General features: G+C 53.0%; 1 protein-coding gene across 2 annotated transcripts in view; it reads right to left on the bottom strand.

Moving 5' to 3' along the window:
* LOC138727544 (ankyrin repeat and fibronectin type-III domain-containing protein 1-like) overlaps nucleotides 1-17,980 on the bottom strand; it is a 271,747-nt gene that overhangs the window by 185,996 nt on the left and 67,771 nt on the right. For both annotated transcript variants that reach the window (XM_069870035.1, XM_069870034.1), the window contains one exon: nucleotides 5,921-6,114. In XM_069870035.1, coding sequence (XP_069726136.1) covers nucleotides 5,921-6,114 — 194 coding nt within the window. The remainder of the gene's footprint in view (nucleotides 1-5,920; nucleotides 6,115-17,980) is intronic.

Genomic DNA, 17,980 nt, shown 5'->3' on the forward strand with positions numbered 1-17,980 from the left:
TTCCCTGGAGGGGTTTAAGGGATGGGTGGATGAGGTGCTGAGGGACATGGTTTAGTGATTGATGGGAATGGTTGGACTTGATGATCCGGTGGGTCTTTTCCAACCTGGTGATTCTATGATTCTATGACTGGGAACGCCGTGGTAGCAAGGGACAGGCGGCATCACGCAGTGCTGGTGCTCCCGGGACAGCACTGCCTGTAATTCATTGCAACAAAAGGGAAAATAACAACACAAAATGGGCTCTGTCTCCATAATGCCAGCGCTCTGCTCTCTCCCAAGCAGCTTGGATACTGCGTGCTTTTTGTTGCCAATCTCGCTTTTACACCTGGAGTTTGCCCTGCCTCCCACCACCAGTCAAAGTCCTACTCCACAGCCATAACAAAACAAAACAATAAATCCCTTTTGCTCAGTTCTTGTCACAATGATCAATTATTACCATTCCAGCCCAAAAGGGCAGCTTGCGTGGTTTTCTTCAGAAAATCTCCTCCTCCTGCAGTGTCTTCCCAGGGCCAGATCATTTCATGGAATCATAGAATGGTTTGGCTTGAAAGGGACCTCAAAGGCCATCCAGTTCCAACCTCCCACAGAATCAGGGGCTCCAAGCCCCATCTAGCCTGGCCTTGAACACCTCCAGGGGTGGGGCAGCCACTTCTTTGCCCATGCTGGGCCAGGGTCTCCCCACCTTTGCAGCAAAGCATTTCTTCCTAAGATCCCATCTTCATCTCCCCTCTTTGAGATGAAAAACATTCCCCCTCATCCTGTTCCTGCCCTCCCTGATCAAGAGCCAGCTTTTCTGGAGTCCCTTTCAGGACTGGAAGCTGCTCTAAGGCGTCCCCACAGCCTTCTCTTCCCCATGTTCAACAACCCCAACTCTCTCAGCCTGTACAGGAGGTGCTCCAGCCCTCGGATCATCTCCGTGGCCTCCTCTGGACTTGCTCCAACAGCTCCACGTCCTTCCTGTGCTGAGGATTCCAGAACTGGACACAGGGCTCCAGGTGGGGTCTCACCAGAGCAGGACAGAGGGGCAGAATCCCCTTCCTTGCCCTGCTGGTCCCACTGCTCTGGATGCAGCCCAGGACACGGTTGGTTTCTGGGCTGCAAGCACATGTTGCTGGCTCATGTTGAGCTTCTCATGCCCCAGCACCCCAAGTTCTGCTCCTCAAGGCTGCTCAAAATCCATTCCCCATCCAGCCTGGATTTGTGCATGGATTGCCCTGACCCTGGTGTAGGACCCTGGTGCTCCATCTGCTGCTTCTCAACAAACACAGCTCCTTCCAAGCCCCCCGGACTTTGTAAGGTGTAAATACATTTCCCTGCAGGCAAGGCTCTGCCAGTGGATCTGGAGGCACAGAATGGAAACCAGCAGAATTGAGGGGACAAGAGAGAAGAAGAGAAAGGCAGAGGGTTAAAAAATATGAACAAAGAGGCAACCCAGAGCAGAGCACTACCTAGCACCGCATCCTTTTTTTTAACTCCCCTACTTTCAATATAATGAGCTGCTGCTGCTCCTCTCCAAATGTCAGCTCGCACAACACAGGAACTGCTGTTTGAAAGCTGTGATTATTCAAGGCACAAACACGTCAATCGGAGCCCAGCTCCAGACTGCCACTGCAAGATAGCATCGCAGCAGGGACGCAGCAGGAAACACCGCGACGCAGGCATCGAGCCTGGGAGGAGACCCACCCAATGGGCAGGAAAATCGCACATGGAAGGGGTACCCAGCCCTGGTGGCCCAGGGAGGGGGTTGAGTCACCTTCCCTGGAGGGTTTTAAGGGACGGGTGGATGAGGTGCTGAGGGACATGGTTTAGTATTTGATAGGAATGGTTGGACTAGATGATCCGATGAGTCCTTTCCAACCTGGTGATTCTAGGATTCTATGATCTGCGATGGCTCAGGCACCACTCCCTGGCTCTCTGTGCCCAGGACTATCCCTTCCCAGCACCACAGCGTGCCCAGGCACAGCTGCCACTGCTCTGCTGCCTGGGACGAGGCTGTGTGCAGAACACATCCCAGCTACCAGGGTTCAAGGGAAAGACAACGACCTGCTGTTCTCACAACTCCAGAGGGGACACCTCTCCAGAGGATGGAGGAGTTGGTGGCCAAGCCCCACCAACAGCCAGGGTCACATCTGGTCACACTGATCCCAGTTTCCCACTGCTTTTGCTGCTCTCGGCCTGCCGCCTCTCCCAGGGGCTGACAGGAAGCTGCCCCTCCAGTGCAGCCCTGGAGCAGGACCTTCCAGGGTCCCCTCCAGCATCTCTGATGCTCAGCCAGAAAGCCCACGGTCCCTCCTCCCCAGGAGCTCACCTACCCAAAAAAGCTTTTCTGAGTGCTGAAGGAGCTTGTCCTGACTTTTACCAAACAAGTAAATCAATCATCAAGCCCTGAAGAGGTCAGAAGGGAAAGATCAAGAAGTGCATGGAGAAGAAACGTCAGGGGCAGAAAAAAAACAACAGGCTGGACTCCAACCAACTTTATGCTCTTCTGCCTCCTCTGCACTCACTCCAACAGATCCATGCCCTTCCTGTGCTGAATACCTGTGGGAATCCTACAGGTATTGTAGGATATTGTAGGATATGAGCGAATCCTGAGAAAAGCAACGAAGCTGGTGAGGGGGCTGGAGCTTCCACACCATCTGAGGCCACTGCTTGTCTCAGGGCTCAGACTCTTCCAGCGCTGTGTTTTTCAGGTGGATACTGCCAAACCCCTGCCCCAGGCTCTGAGAGACTGCTGCAACAGCCAGGCAATCTGAAGAAAAGCATCTTTTTTTTACCTCCATGATAGCATGCTGATAACCTTAATGAGTAGCTAATTAGTAGTTCTTAACTAAGTATCAAGGAGTCAAGAACTTGGGGAGGAACTGGAGAGAAAATAACTTGTCCATTCATCCAAGACTCTGGCTGTGGAGGAAGCCTTCCAGTCTACGAGGGTTTTCATGCCCCTCCCTCTTCTTGGCATCCTTGGCACATTCCAGCCTTGTATAAAGCAGGATCCAAACCCCTTGTCTCACACAGCCAGGGCTACTCCTGACACTGCTGGGCAAGGAGGGCTGGGCACAGGGCTTGCTCTCGGGCAGCTGTTCCACAGTGCACAGGCACTTCTGCACCCACATGAGAGACGAGGCATTCGCAGCAGAAAATGCTGAGGTTTGCAGCAGGTCTGACTCATGCTGGGACTTCACCCCATAGTCTTGCACCAGCCTCCCAACTCCAGGCACAGCAACCTGGAAGCACCACCACCCCAACCAGGGACCTCCTGGGTGCTGGAGGGCACTCTGGATGCCGTGTCCTTCATAGAATCATAGAATCATTAGGTTGGAAAAAACCTTTGAGATCATCAACTCCAACCATACCTGTCCACTACTAAATCATGTCCCCAAGCACCTCATCTACCTGTCTTTTAAATACCTCCAGGGATGGGGACTCCACCACCCTCCTGGGCAGCGTTCCAGTGATCGAGAACCGTTTTGGTGAATAAATTCTTCCTAATGTCCAATCTAAACTTCCCCTGATGCAGCTTGAGGCCATTCCCTCTTGTCCTATCACCTGTCACATGGGGGAAGAGACCAACACTCGCCTCGTTGCAACTTCCTTTTAGGTAGTTGTAGAGAGTGATAAGACCGCCCCTCAGCCTTCTCCAGGCCAAACAACCCCAGGTCCCTCAGCCACTCCTCATAAGGCTTGTTCTCCAGCCCCTTCACCAGTTTTGTTGCTCTCCTTTTGTTGCACTCCAGGACCACAATGTCTTTCCTATGGTGAGGAGCCCAAAACTGAACAGAGTATTCAAGGTATGGCCTCACCAGATGGATGGATGCTCTCTCATGCACAAGTCCTGCAAATCACTGTGCTTTGCCCTCTATCAGGAGACAAACCTCCTCCATTTATTCCAGTCTGTCCTTGCAAACCATGGCCCAGGCCGTCCTGAGGGCTCACAGAACGATCACAAGCTTCTTTGATTCCAAGCAACGGAGCGCCTGCCATCACCTACCTACTCGCAAGTGTCCCAGCCCCTCATGTCCCCAGGAGTCAGTAACACAAGCTTTGCCTACAGGTCCTCCTACCATACCAAGACCACTCTAGCAAGATGGGCTGAAAGGAAAACCACAGTTCCTGAGCGCAGCGGAGAGCAGTCGCTTGGGAACCACAGCTCAGCCAGGAGCCCTGCAGTGATGGGGACAGCAGGATGGGCTCAGCGACGCATGAAGATCTTCACTGTGCACAACTGTGGGGAGAACTTGCGGAGAATCAGTAGCACCGGGAAATGAAACGCAGCCTGCAGAACATTCAAATTACTCCAGGGTTTGGCCAGCTGCTCTGCTGGCAGCTCACAGCAATCCGACTGTGAGCATTTAGAAAAGAAAATAATCAGAGAATCTAAGGGTGCTGTTTGAAGGGAGCTGGTTTGTAAGGATTTTATTTAGCGCTGGATTGCCAGCCCAGGCTTGCAGGCCTTATCTTTGTTTCTGTGCTAATAATCCCTTTTCCCATCAATTTTATGGCCCTGGTGTGATTCTGCTGGCACTAAAAGCACTGAAACACTTCGGCCATCAACAGTTTAGTGGATAAACTTGTTCACAGCAGCTGGCTCAACCACATTAGCATTTCATCAGGAATGGCACAGGAGCAGAAGAACATCATAACAAGCCTCAGCTGCCCTGAAGGCCAATGATTGTTACCAGGCTGGGGAGCAGTGGCTACAACAAATCCCTGCCCCAGGCCAAGATTGTGGGAAGGGCACAAACGTGCCACTCCGAATGTGCCACTCTCTGCCGCTACTCCTGACGGAGACCAGCAATGAGTGCTCTGAAGCTACTTTACACAGCACTTTCATAAAATCATAGAATCATAGAATCACCAGGTTGGAAAAGACCCACTGGATCATCGAGTCCAACCATTCCCATCAATCACTAAACCATGTCCCTCAGCACCTCATCCACTCGTCCCTTAAACACCTCCAGGGAAGGTGACTCAACCACATCCCTGGGCAGCCTCTGACAGTGCCCAATGACCCTTTCCACGAAAAATTTTTTCCTAATGTCCAGCCTGAACCTCCCCTGGCGGAGCTTGAGGCCATTCCCTCTCATCCTGTCCCCTGGCACTTGGGAGAAGAGCCCAGCTCCCTCCTCTCCACAACCTCCTTTCAGGTAGTTGGAGAGAGCAATGAGGTCTCCCCTCAGCCTCCTCTTCTCCAGGATAAACACCCCCAGCTCTCTCAGCCGTTCCTCATAAGGCCTGTTCTCCAGCCCCTTCACCAGCTTCATTGCTCTTCTCTGGACTCGCTCCAGAGCCTCAACATCCTTCTTGTGGTGAGCTGTTGTAGAGGCCAGAGAGCCACTGAGGCAGCAGCTCGCCTTGGCACATGTGGTCAAGAGGTGCACCTCACCCAGAGGCGGAAGGCTGTTGAGCATCACCTCCCCGCACTGGACGACTTTCACAACCCAACTCCTCTCTTTCATGAGAGGAAGATGAAAAATTGCAAGGTTTCAGTAACAAGCCCAAACGAATCATGAAATCACAGAATGGTTTGTGTTGGAAGGGACTCCAAATCCCATCTAGTTCCAAACCCCCTGTCATGGGCAGGGTCACCTCCCACTGGATCAGGGGCTCCAAGCCCCATCCAACCCAGCCTTAAACACCTCCAGGGTTGGGGCAGCCACCACTGCTCCAGGCAACCTATTCCAGTGTCTCACCGCCTTCATTGCTAAGAATTTCTTCATAATGTCTAGGAAGGCTGAAAGTGTGGCAAAAAAAAGCCCCAAACCTCACCAAGAAGGGCTGGGTTTGGAGCAGAGTAAACCCCACGCAACCTGGGATTTGGTTTATTTTCTTCTTTGTGCCCCTGGAGAAGGAGGAAGGGTTTGTTGGCACTTTGCAGGCCCCCTGGCAGGGGTGGGAGCTCCCCCAGTGCTGCGACACTCACCAGTAGAAGGGACCGTGCAGCCTTTCTGGCGGTCGGGCACCGAGTGCTGCTTGTAGGGCTTCTGCTCCGGCATCTCCTCCCCGTATGGTGTGGAGTCAAGGAGGGGAAGCCTGCTCAGGACTGGGGACTGCGGGATGCTGGGTAACGTCTGGGACTTCCCCAGGAGTGGTCGCTGCAGCTTTCTGTCCAGAGACCTTGAGGGGAGAAAACAGAGGGCACAGCTCAATCAGTAGGTGGGATGGTTCCCTCAGGGCAGGACAATTCTGTGACACAGGACTGAGAACACACCAAACCACACCCTTAGGCTTCAAAGCTGCTGCTATTTCAGCGAGGTCTTCTCCCTTCGCCAATGTATTTTAATAAGGATTTGCATCTTGAGCTGCAAGCCATGATCAGCATAAACTGCACATGGAGCATCCTAGTATCTGCCACACCCCAAACCACACGATACTGAGAATTCAGCGAATAAACAAACAAGAGGTTCAGGACTGAAATGACACAAACTGCCATGAAGAGAGTTAAAAACCCCACTTAGCACTCAGCATTGTCTGAGACAGCAGAATGCTTTCTGGGATGAAAGCCAGGTGACTCAGGGTTCCAGAAACAAGTGCTACAGGGAAGGTCCAGACTAGAGCAAGGAAGAGTCACACAGCAGGGACTACAGAGGTCACAAAGGTGCCATGAAACATAGAATCATAGAACCACTAGGTTGGAAAGGACCCACTGGACCATCAAGTCCAACCATTCCTGTCAAACACTAAACCATGTCCCTCAGCACCTCATCCACCCATCCCTGAAACACCTCCAGGGAAGGTGACTCAACCCCCTCCCTGGGCAGCCTCTGACAGTGCCCAATGACCCTTTCTGTCATTTTTCCTAATGTCCAGCCTGAACCTCCCCTGGTGGAGCTTGAGGCCATTCCCTCTTGTCCTGTCCCCTGTCACTTGGGAGAAGAGCCCAGCTCCCTCCTCTCCGCAACCTCCTTTCACATAGTTGGAGAGAGCAATGAGGTCTCCCCTCAACCTCCTCTTCTCCAGCCTAAACAACCCCAGCTCTCTCAGCCGTTCCTCATAAGGCCTGTTCTCCAGCTCCTTCACCAACTTTGTTGCTCTTCTCTGGACTCGCTCCAGAGCCTCAATATCTTTCTTGTGGCAAGGGGCCCAGAACTGAACCCAGGATTTGAGGTGTGGTCTCACCAGTGCCAAGTACATGTAAAAACAGAAGTTCAAGGTCTCTGTGGGGTCAAAATTCAGCCAAGTTTGATGATGGGGCTCAAAAGCTGCAAGGGTGCTCAAGATGCACATCAACATGCTACCAGTGTAACCACGAGCTGCTGCCTTCTCCCAATCCCAGAGTATGCAGGGCTTCACTGCTTCACCCCTGAGCCTCCCTCAAGGGATGGTTCTAGCCCAGGCCATGCTGCAAAGATGCCAGACGTGTGATAAAAAGGAAGGGACGCCCAGCATCACCACAGTGTGAGGAGACATGAGAGGACCATCCGGTGCACAGGCTTGTATCACACCAAGGCTGACCCTGTCCCCTGCTGTCAGAGAGCCCAGCACGCCCAAGGGGGCTCAGCCCCTCCTCACCCAAGGCTGCTCCCCAGCTGCCTATTGAATGCTACGAAACCTTCAAATTCCCATCCCAAATTCAATTCTTAGCTGGTCTGTGCTCATTTGTTCTTGTGCCAATATTAACCTTTAGCTTAAATAATTATTTCCCCTCGCCGGTGTTTGCTCTCATGATTGATTTCCACTGCCCCGCAGTCACAGCCCCTTTTGGCCAGCACGTTTCCAGGCTGATAAACGCACATTCTCTCAGCCTCCTCTTACAAAATGAGCTTTCATTCATTCCCCACGGATGTTTCCACACCTCTCGTTTGCCCTCTGTCCAGCTCAGACCTGGTATCACCCACCTGTCCTGGAGCGCCCTGCGTTCCTAAGCTCTGGGGTGGCCAGCAGCACGAGTGCTCTGCCTCCCTGCACGTTCCAGCACTAAATTGTCTCCCATTTCCACCAAGACAGCCCACAAGGTCGCTCAGGGAGAGTCTATCATGCAAAAGCTCCTGGCCCTCGGCGGCTGCCTGTCACCACGACATTTATTATGTTCGTTTTTCACTCCCTTGGCAAGTGTGACAGCCTCTCCCAACTGGTGTCAGCATCAGATGTAATTCCTGGGTGAGCAGCATGTTGGGGCAGGGCTGCACTGGGACCATAATGGCTTGGGGACTTGGCAAGGGACACAGGCAGAGCTGGGAGAGGGCAGGAGCCCAGGGTTGGGCTGCCCCTACACCTTTGACCCAGACCCTAAAAGCTGCTTCCATCAGAGCAGGGATCATAGAATCATAGAATCACCTGGTTAGAAAAGACCCACTGGATCATCAAGTCCAACCATTCCCATCAATCACTAAACCATGTCCCTCAGCACCTCGTCCACCCGTCCCTTAAACCCCTCCAGGGAAGGTGACTCAACCCCCTCCCTGGGCAGCCTCTGACAGTGCCCAATGACCCTTTCTGTGAAAATTTTTTTCCTAATGTCCAGCCTGAACCTCCCTTGGTGGAGCTTGAGGCCATTCCCTCTCATCCTGTCCCCTGTCACTTGGGAGAGGAGCCCAGCTCCCTCCTCTCCACAACCTCCTTTCAGGTAGTTGGAGAGAGCAATGAGGTCTCCCCTCAGCCTCCTCTTCTCCAGGATAAACACCCCCAGCTCTCTCAGCTGCTCCTCATAAGGCCTGTTCTCCAGCCCCTTCACCAGCTTCATTGCTCTTCTCTGGACTCACTCCAGAGCCTCAACATCCTTCTTGTGGTGAGGGGCCCAGAACTGAACCCAGGATTCGAGGTGCGGTCTCACCAGTGCCGAGTACAGAGGGAGAATAACCTCTTTGACCTTTAGGCATTAATTATGGTATTAATCCAATTTTGGGCTCCCAGGCAACACGGCTCTGTTCCCCAGAGCTGTCACCGAGCGCTGTGGGGCTGGGACAGCTCAGGGCCAGGCACCGCTGCAGCCGCACTGGGCACATGGCACCATCCCACCCACTCCCAGCCCCACGCTTCGCCCGCAGCCACATGAAAACGAGCTGTGCCAGGAGATACAAACCCAGAATTCGCATGCGGAGTTGTTGCTATTTCAGTAAAACGTATGTACTTCTCGTTGTAACACATTGCACTGGCACAAGACAACGGGGATGTAACTTAACACATCTCTGTGCTGCATAAATGAGTCCTGGGCTCCCTTGCTGTTCAAAATATCCCTTTTTTTCTTGCATGTAAATCTCAGTGCTTTTAAGCACACCTGGGTACGGCTCCATCACCTGCAGCATGGCATTAGCATTTTAAGTGCTTCAATCTCTTTGTGCCTACAGTGCCACTCACACAAATCACAGGGGTAGGAATGGAAGAATTCACACCCTTAGAGGAGCAACTTTAAGTTCTGTGGCTGCAGAGAATGATTTCCATCAGGAAAGGACAAAGCAAATAGAAACCTGTTTCTATCTGGAATCTGAATTCCAGTTCTCAAGCAAACTCCAGCTCTCTGGATCCACCACCGGGTGCACAACTGCAGAGGTCCCGGTGGCAACTGTCAGCTGGGACGCAACGCCTGCCACCGCGAAGTCACATTGCGTCTCCATATGCTTCCCAAGCAGCATCCACAGCCAGGCAGTATCAAGGACACCACATCCCATTAGTAAAGATCCCTGATGGAGTGTAAAGTTCAATTAGAAAAGCCATAATCAACGCTGCTACAGCTTATATTTAGCTGCTGTTCAGAGTTTTGGTAGAAAGGAGAACGCATAATCAAGTCTTGACAAGGGTGGAAAAATCCTTCTGGCCATGTGCAAGAGCTCCAGCAGGAAACCAGTGACAGTTCCATCACTCCCAGACCGTGGCCAGAAATGTGAGAGCAGCCACCAGGACCAGGTCCCCTGTCACCAGGGCACAAGCCAGGCAGGGTTCCAACCGCACCAGCTGCTCCAGCATCGCCCACCAGAGCCACAGCCAGGCACCCAGGGGACACGGGTGCTGCTACCCCAGGCTGTCAGTGAAGGCAAACAGACAAACAAAGCCAGGCACTGGGACCAAAACAAGGGCGGAAAAAGAGGCAGAGTACATCTCAGAAGATGTGCTGTGTCCAGCGCCTTCTCCATAGAATCATAGAATCACCAGGTTGGAAAAGACCCACCGGATCATCAAGTACAACCGTTCCCATCAATCACTAAACCATGCCCCTCAGCACCTCGTCCATCCATCCCTTAAAAACCTCCCCCCCTCCCTGGGCAGCCTCTGCCAGTGCCCAATTACCCTTTCCGTGAAAAAATTTTTCCTAATGTCCAGCCTGAACCTCCCCTGGTGGAGCTTGAGGCCATTCCCTCTCGTCCTGTCCCCTGTCACTTGGGAGAAGAGCCCAGCTCCCTCCTCTCCACAACCTCCGTTTACACAGTTGTAGAGAGCAACCTGTATTGATGTCCTCGCTGGATGGCTTCTCTGCCACCCCAGGGAAGGGCTAAGCAGAGACAGAAGGAAGAGAGGGACAGAGAAAGGGTTAATGAAAGTTAAACCAGGGAAAGCCAGATCCTCCATCCCTCCTGTCTCTCCTCCCAGCTTATTTTGATGTGGGAGAGGCTGCTCTGTCTCTGGAGAGGAGTTCCCAGCCCAACCTGAAGGCTTATTTTACTCTCATTTTGAAAGAGCGAGGACACAGAGCCTTAGTCTTACGCAAGGGAAGGGTGGAGGAAGCACCATGCCAGTCCCGGCAGAAATACAGCAACACCACAGAGATAGACTCATAGAATTGTTTGGCTGGAAAAGACCTGTGAGATCATCGAGTCCAATTGTACCTGTCCACTACTAAACCAGATCCCTGAGCACCACATCTACCCATCTTCTAAACACCTTCAGGGATGGTGACTCCATCAACTGAAAGCAAGTGACACGCTGTTAGACCTAAACGTCACCGTTAGTCCACTTAGCCCCGTATCACAAGCAGGAGGGAAAAATAACTCTTAACACCATGCCTCACACGATTCAAAAAGGAACCCAGTCTCACTGTTCACATGATTTCCCAGGGAAGTGAGTGGGAAGACTCTTCCTTGAAACACCCAAGGCCGGTGTCGCTCACAGACCCCCATTCCTGGCAAGGGAGAAGCCCTGGTCCTGCCACTTCATCCAGTCCAGGCAGCTCTCAGACAAACCCAAGTGCCTACTGTACTAACCAAACTCCCCCTGGTCTTCCCAGAGCCAGGCCGCTCATGGAAAATGGGAAGACGAGGAGGTTAAGGCAGAGAGCAAGGCTAGAAAGGGTGAGGAACAGAGGAACAGGGCACCAGCTGCTCCAGTCCTTGCTTGCCTGCTCCAGTGCTGTGGCTTGGTGACAGCCGTATGTCCCAACACATGAGACCATTCCCAAGCTCGGAGGGGAATAATGCTTGTCCCAAAGAGCTCACAGCCCCAAAAGGCAAATAAGAATGAAAAAAAATGAAGATGGGAAAGCCAAGAGGCTGCTCCTCCTCCTGCAGGACTGAGTGGCTACTCTACACCCTCTGACAACTCCTTCCTTAAATCTGCAGAGCAAGGAAGTCTGTAAAGCTGAGGGTTTGAGGAAGAACAGCCAAAAGAGGCCCTGAGATTAGCCCAGGACTGATAGAGGATGGCAGGGATCGAGGCCAGGAGAGCTCAGTTATTGCAAAGGGGCCCCACTCCTGGATCTTCCCAGCCGGTGGCTGCTCCTGCCTGTAACATGCTGCTCAGCCTGTTCCTCCAAGGAGGTGTAACTTAGCAACATGACCTTAAAAACTCAGAAAAGGCTTCAGCCGGATTCAGGAAAATGAGAGATGCTACAAGCCCGGAGGAGCAATTACCCACCACGACCTGACCCTCCCTTGGGCTGGGGCAAGGGCAGGCATGTCCTGGTGTAGGGAGGAGGGGGATGGTGGCACGTGCCTCCTCCACAGCCTAACCTGCCCAGCCTCTGCCCACAAGCGATGGCTGTAAAAGGGGAAAAAATAAACAAAACACCCACATCCATTCCCTGAAACAGCTTGCAGAGACCCAGCTGGGTGTACGGCGACAGGGACGGGGAGACAGCACACAGCCTGAAGAGCTCTCAGCCCTAAAAGGCAAACAAGGAGGCCAAAAAAACAGGTGGAGAAGTCAGCAGAAGGAGGTTTCTCAGCGGTGCTCAGCTCCACGGGGCAGGGTTCATCTTTTATTACATGCCCATGGTGCCTCACCCCACGTCCTGATGGAGCAGCCGAGAGCAGAGCTGGATGGTGGGAGCCCAGCTCCCAAAGCCAGGCACGGCTGCACCTCTGGTACCCAGGAGGGCACAGCACTCAGCTCTGCTGTGGGGAGGCTGCCAGGTATGGGGAAGAGGAGGTACACAGCAATTTGTGTGATGCTTCTCCTCCACCCCCGGTCATGGATTGATGGGTCCAGGTAAACTGCATGAGGTTCAACAAGGCCAAGTGCCAGGTCCTGCACTTGGGACACGACAACCCCGTGAAGTGCTTGAGGCCCAGGGAAGAGTGGCTGGAAAACTGTCCAGCAGAAAACAATCTGGGGGTGTTGGCTGATGACAGCTGAACATGAGCCAGCAGGTACGGAGGTGGCCAAGGAGGCCAACAGCATCCTGGCTTGTATCAGCCATGGGGTGGCCAGTGGAAACAGGGAAGGGATTGTCCCCCTGCCCTCGGCACTGGTGAGGCTGAATCTCAAATCCTGGGTTCAGTTTTGGGCTCCTCATTAAAAGAAGGACATTGAGGGGCTGGAGCACATCTGAAGAAAGGAATGGAGCTGGGGAAGGGTCTGGAGAACAAGGGTTATGAGAGCTGGCTGAGGGAACTGGGGTTATTTAGCCTGGAGAAGAGGAGGTTGAGAGGAGACCTCATCACTGTCTACAACTGCCTGAAAGGAGGTCATAGAGAGGTGGGTGCTGGTCTCTTCTCCCAGGTAACAAGGGATAGGATGAGAGGAAGGGGCCTCAAATTGTGCCAGGAGAGGTTTAGATTGGATATTAGGAAAAGCGTCTTGGCTGACAGACTGGTAAAGCCCTGGCAGAGGGTGCCCAGGGCAGTGGGGAGTCCCCATCCCTGTAAGGGTTCAAAAAGCATGTGGCTGTAGCACTTGAGGACACGGTTTAGCAGGCACGGTTGTGTTGGGCCAGTGGTTGGACTGGATGAGCTTAGGGGGCTTTCCCAGCCTTAATGACTGTGATTCTATAGGAGACTACAAGGCAACATTGGCAGCAGCTTCAGTACCCAAGTCAGCACAGCCCAAAGCAGCAGAGCCCCTGGAGGACAAGGGTGAAGAGGCAGCAGGGAGAGTCCAGGAGGAAGAGATATAACCAGGTAAAATGCATGGCAGCCTCAAAAAACAAAGACCAAGGATTTTGGAAACACGCAGTCTTTACAGGGCATCCGTGCGTGTCCGCATCACCAGTTTGCTCTGGAAACCTTATCAACTGTTAGCAAACCCCTGAGTCACTGCCACTTGTCCAGTGACCCTGCATATTGCAAAGCCAGAGAAAATCACTGAGAAATCTTCCCTTCATGTTCAAAAACCGCTGTGTATCCCAGTCACCTGTCCAGCAGCCAATGCAGAAGCTGTAGACTCGCACCAGCTCCTGGGCAATGAGTGGTGACAATGGCATCTTGGCTTGGATCAGCAGGTCCAGGGAGGTTATTCTCCCTCTGTACTCGGCACTGGTGAGACCTCACCTCAAATCCTGTGTTCAGTTCTGGGCCCCTCACCACAAGAAGGATGTTGAGGCTCTGGATCGAGTCCAGAGAAGAGCAACAAAGCTGGTGAGGGGGATGAAGAACAAGTCTTACAAGGGGTGGCTGAGGGAGCTGGGGTTGTTTAGCCTGGAGAAGAGGAGGCTGAGGGGAGATCTCATTGCTCTCTCCAACTACCTGAAAGGAGGTTGTGGAGAGGAGGGAGCTGGGCTCTTCTCCCAAGTGACAGGGGACAGGACAAGAGGGAATGGCCTCAAGCTCCACCAGGGGAGGTTCAGGCTGGACATTAGGAAAAAATCTTTCACAGAAAGGGTCATTGGGCACTGGCAGAGGCTGCCCAGGGAGGGAGTTGAGTCACCTTCCCTGGAGGGGTTTAAGGGATGGGTGGATGAGGCACTGAGGGGCATGGTTTAGTGATTGATGGGAATGGTTGGACTCAATGATCCAGTGGGTTCTTTCCAACCTAATGATTCTATTCTATTCTATTCTACTCTATTCTATGACAATGCACCACGTCCATGCAGCAGGACCCCCAGCACACAGAATTGTAGTTTAAGCAAGAGAGAGGAGCAGCCAACGCCACCAACGGAAGCAACCATGAGCCTTGAGCATCACTGCAGGGCCAGCCGAGCCCTGCGCACAGCTTCTCCCACCCCACACGGTGTCCTCCTCTGTTCCCAAGAACATCCTTAGAGCTCAGGACATTCAGACAGTCTTTGACTTGTGTGGGGACCACACAACCCTGCTCAGTTATTGTTGAACCACCTGGGATCAGTGAGGAGGTAGCAGCAGACTCTTCTGCTGCTCACACAGAGCACGGCTGGGTGAATTCAGCCCAGTGACTTTTCCCTCTTCTCTAGCCAAGCCTCCACAAAACCATTCTCCTGCTGTTAAAAGGTAAGAGGGGCTGAAAAGTCGAGGATGACAGCTGTAAACAAAGCATCTTTTATCTGACACTGAAACAGATTCAAAGCAAAACAAAAACTAAACCAGCATTCAGCTTGCAAGTTCAGAAAAGGAAAAAGATTAAAAAAAAACAGCCCTGTGAAGCTACAAAAATCCCTTCCAGGCTCAGCTGCGCACTGGTAAATACCATCATTTCCACCAGCTGGTTCTCCAGACTGAAGTGCAGCTCTCCAGCAGGAACCATCACCCCAGCACTGAACAAACACTGCCCAGTGTCAGGGCAAGAGTGGTTCCCACCCCTGCCAACCTGCCCTTCCACCCTGATGGGTGGGACACGCATCAGGGGCTGCCAGGACTGCAAGAGAGGAGGCTGCACACCCCACAGGCTGGGAAACACAGTGGGGCCCTCAGCAAAGCATTTCAGAAGACCTACATGGAGGAGAAGCATTCAGCAACCACAGCCGCTGTGAGCCAATTCTGCCGTGAGCCTAGCCCTGCCTCCAGCACCCACCCTGGCCCTGGACCTCAAAGCCCATCCAGTTCCAACCCCTGCCACGGGCAGGGACACCTCCCACTGGATCAGAGGCTCCAAGCCCCATCCAGCCTGGCCTTGAACCCCTCCAGGGATGGGGCAGCCACCACTGCTCTGCCCAACCTGGCCACAGCCTCCCCACCCTCACAGCAAAATATTTCTTCCCAAGATCTCATCTCAATCTTCCTTCTTGCAGCTGAAAACCATTCTCCCTCATCCTCTCCCTGCACTCCCTGATCTAGAGCTCCTCCCCAGCTTTTCTGGAAACCCTTTCAGGACTGGAAGCTGCTCTAAGGTCTCCCCACAGCCTTCTCTTCTCCAGGTTCAACAACCCCAACTCTCTCAGCCTGGCCTTGTACAGGAGGTGCTCCAGCCCTTGGATCATCTCCGTGGCCTCCTCTGGACTCACTCCAACAGCTCCACGTCCTTCCTGTGCTGAGGACTCCAGAAATGGACACAGGACTCCAGGTGGGGTCTCACCAGAGTGCAGCAGAGGGGCAGAATCCCCTCCCTTGCCCTGCTGGTCCCTCTGCTTTGGATGCAACCCAGGACACGGTTGGTTTCTGGGCTGCAAGTGCACGTTCCCGGCTCATGTGGAGCTTCTGACCCATCAGGACCTCAAGTCCTTCTCCTCAAGGCTGCTCTAAATCCATTCCCCACCCAGCCCGGATTTGTGCTGGGATTGCCCTGAGCCAGGTGCAGGACCTTGCACTTGATCTTGTTGAACTCCATGAGGATCGCACAGCCCCACCTCTCCAGCCTGCCCAGGTCCCTCTGGATGCCATCCCTTCCCTCCAATGTGTCAATCATGCCACACAGCTTGGTGTCATTGGCAAACTTGCTGAGGGTGCCCTCAATCCCACTGTCCATGTCACCAAAAAGACATTAGACAACACCAGTCCCAATACCAACCCCTGAGGAACACTACATATCATCAGGCTCCACTAGGACACTGAGGCCTTTTTTCTGGCTCCATTGCATCCCCTCAACATTCCCAGTGAAGAGGGGCACCACCTTGCCCACCTGCTACACTGACCTGCACACCATTCTGAGAGTTGAACCCAACACCAAGTGCTCGGGAGGACTCAAGCAGCAATGCCCAGGTTTGCTGGAGTTGTGCTTCATCCACAAAAGCAAAGTCCAAAGATAGAAAGTCCCCGGGGCCAGGGAAAGAAGTAGAAACACTTACAGAGTGTAAACATTCATCCTGCTCATGGAGTTCTCTCTGATAAATGGGCAAGGAGGGCAGACGAAGTTGAACACATCAATCCCAGCACGACAGCAGAGCAGGCGAGCATCCTCCCTCCTGGCAGCTTGAGAGCACAACCTGCATCCTCGGGGACCAGCGTGGTGAAGGTCTCAGGGTCCCCATGCCCATAGGCAGGCTCTGCAAAGCTGAGAGGATAGCTGAAAGCATCTGGGATGCTCCGCAGGGAGCACAGAAAGCTCATGGACCACTCTCCAAAAGACAGTGGGCTGAGGCTGCACTGCCCACCTTGCTTGGGTATTTCAGATGAACAAGGAAGCTCACCTAAAGATCCTGCATGCTGTAGATCAGCTCAGGAGCAGGATGCAACCCCCAGGGACACAGCAAAGACTCACAAACACAGCCAGCCCCAAGGCAGGTGACAGACAAAGTGTGTTTGGGACGCAGTCGCTGTGCAACAACCACGTTATGTCAGAGAACAAACCGGCCCAGAGAAGAGAGATGCAACTCCTTGCTTTAAATGACAAATCTTTCCATCCCACACCATTATTAACCATATGCTGAGATGAGAAGGGGTTCTGTGACCTGCCAAAGGCTGGGACAGAGCAGAAACCTGCTACCTCCCAGTTCACGAGCCACTGAACCACAGGGTTGTGCCCTGCCTCCCGCTTCTCTTTGGTGCTGATTACTCATCTCCTGTTTGCCCTTGAAAAAATTCTAAGACAAAAGCTAATGAAGCGCAAGCAACATGGAAGACAAGCTCCCTGGCTCTGTTTGTAAAGGTTGTCTAGCTGTAAGATTAACATGCAGCTGCCCCCTTTACCTTAGCAAACACCTCTCAGAGGAGGATGCGAAGGGGGTCCAGCATGACGCCCAGCACCACAGCCACCTCCAGCACCCACCGCCCTCCTCTCACTGAATCAGAGGCAGGACCAGAGCTGTGACGCTCAGCCACTGTCACCCCCAGCCCAGCCCCTCCCACGGATGCCCACCAACCACACCGCCCTGCTCCCCTTCCCAGTCTCATGACACAGGGCTGGTCTTCCCTGTTGTTTCCAAATCCGAGTCACACGACTGAGGAGACAAAAAGCCGCTGAGATCATCTTGGAAAGGACACTTCTGCTCCTGACAAACACTGGGGAGACGCTCCAGGCATGATCACTACGTGCTCCAGCACAGAAAGCATGAAGACGCTCCAGACAACTGTCGGGGCTGCTTGGTTGGTTTGAAATCCTATCATTTCTGCAGCTTTTCCAGCACCTGGGGCTAACAAGGGCAAAGCTGGTCTATCTCTGACTACTAAATCCCTGGCAAAAATAATTATTTTTTATGTTTTGGTCAAAAATATGTTTACACTCATAGGCTTAGAAACATATCATTGGTTTAAACCCTCCTGGGCACCACCTTTCACCCAGAGCCTTAGGATGGTTTTCATTTTCTTCTGAAGACCCAGACCATCAGCAGCAGGAGAGGCAAGTCACCACTGTAGTTAGACACCAAACCCATTCAACAAGACAGTTTTATGCTCCTAACAGGTCCCTAAAAGAAATGGCTTTCAGTGACAGAGTACTGGATGTGCAAGGGGCTGGGAGCAGAGCTTTTGGCAAGGGCAGGACTTGCCACAGTAGGCACTCACTGCTGCCTTCCCAGGCTGGGATGGGGATATTGGTGGGCTTTCATCTG

The sequence above is a fragment of the Phaenicophaeus curvirostris genome, chromosome 16, assembly GCF_032191515.1.
Source record: "Phaenicophaeus curvirostris isolate KB17595 chromosome 16, BPBGC_Pcur_1.0, whole genome shotgun sequence".
Taxonomy (NCBI): domain Eukaryota; kingdom Metazoa; phylum Chordata; class Aves; order Cuculiformes; family Cuculidae; genus Phaenicophaeus; species Phaenicophaeus curvirostris.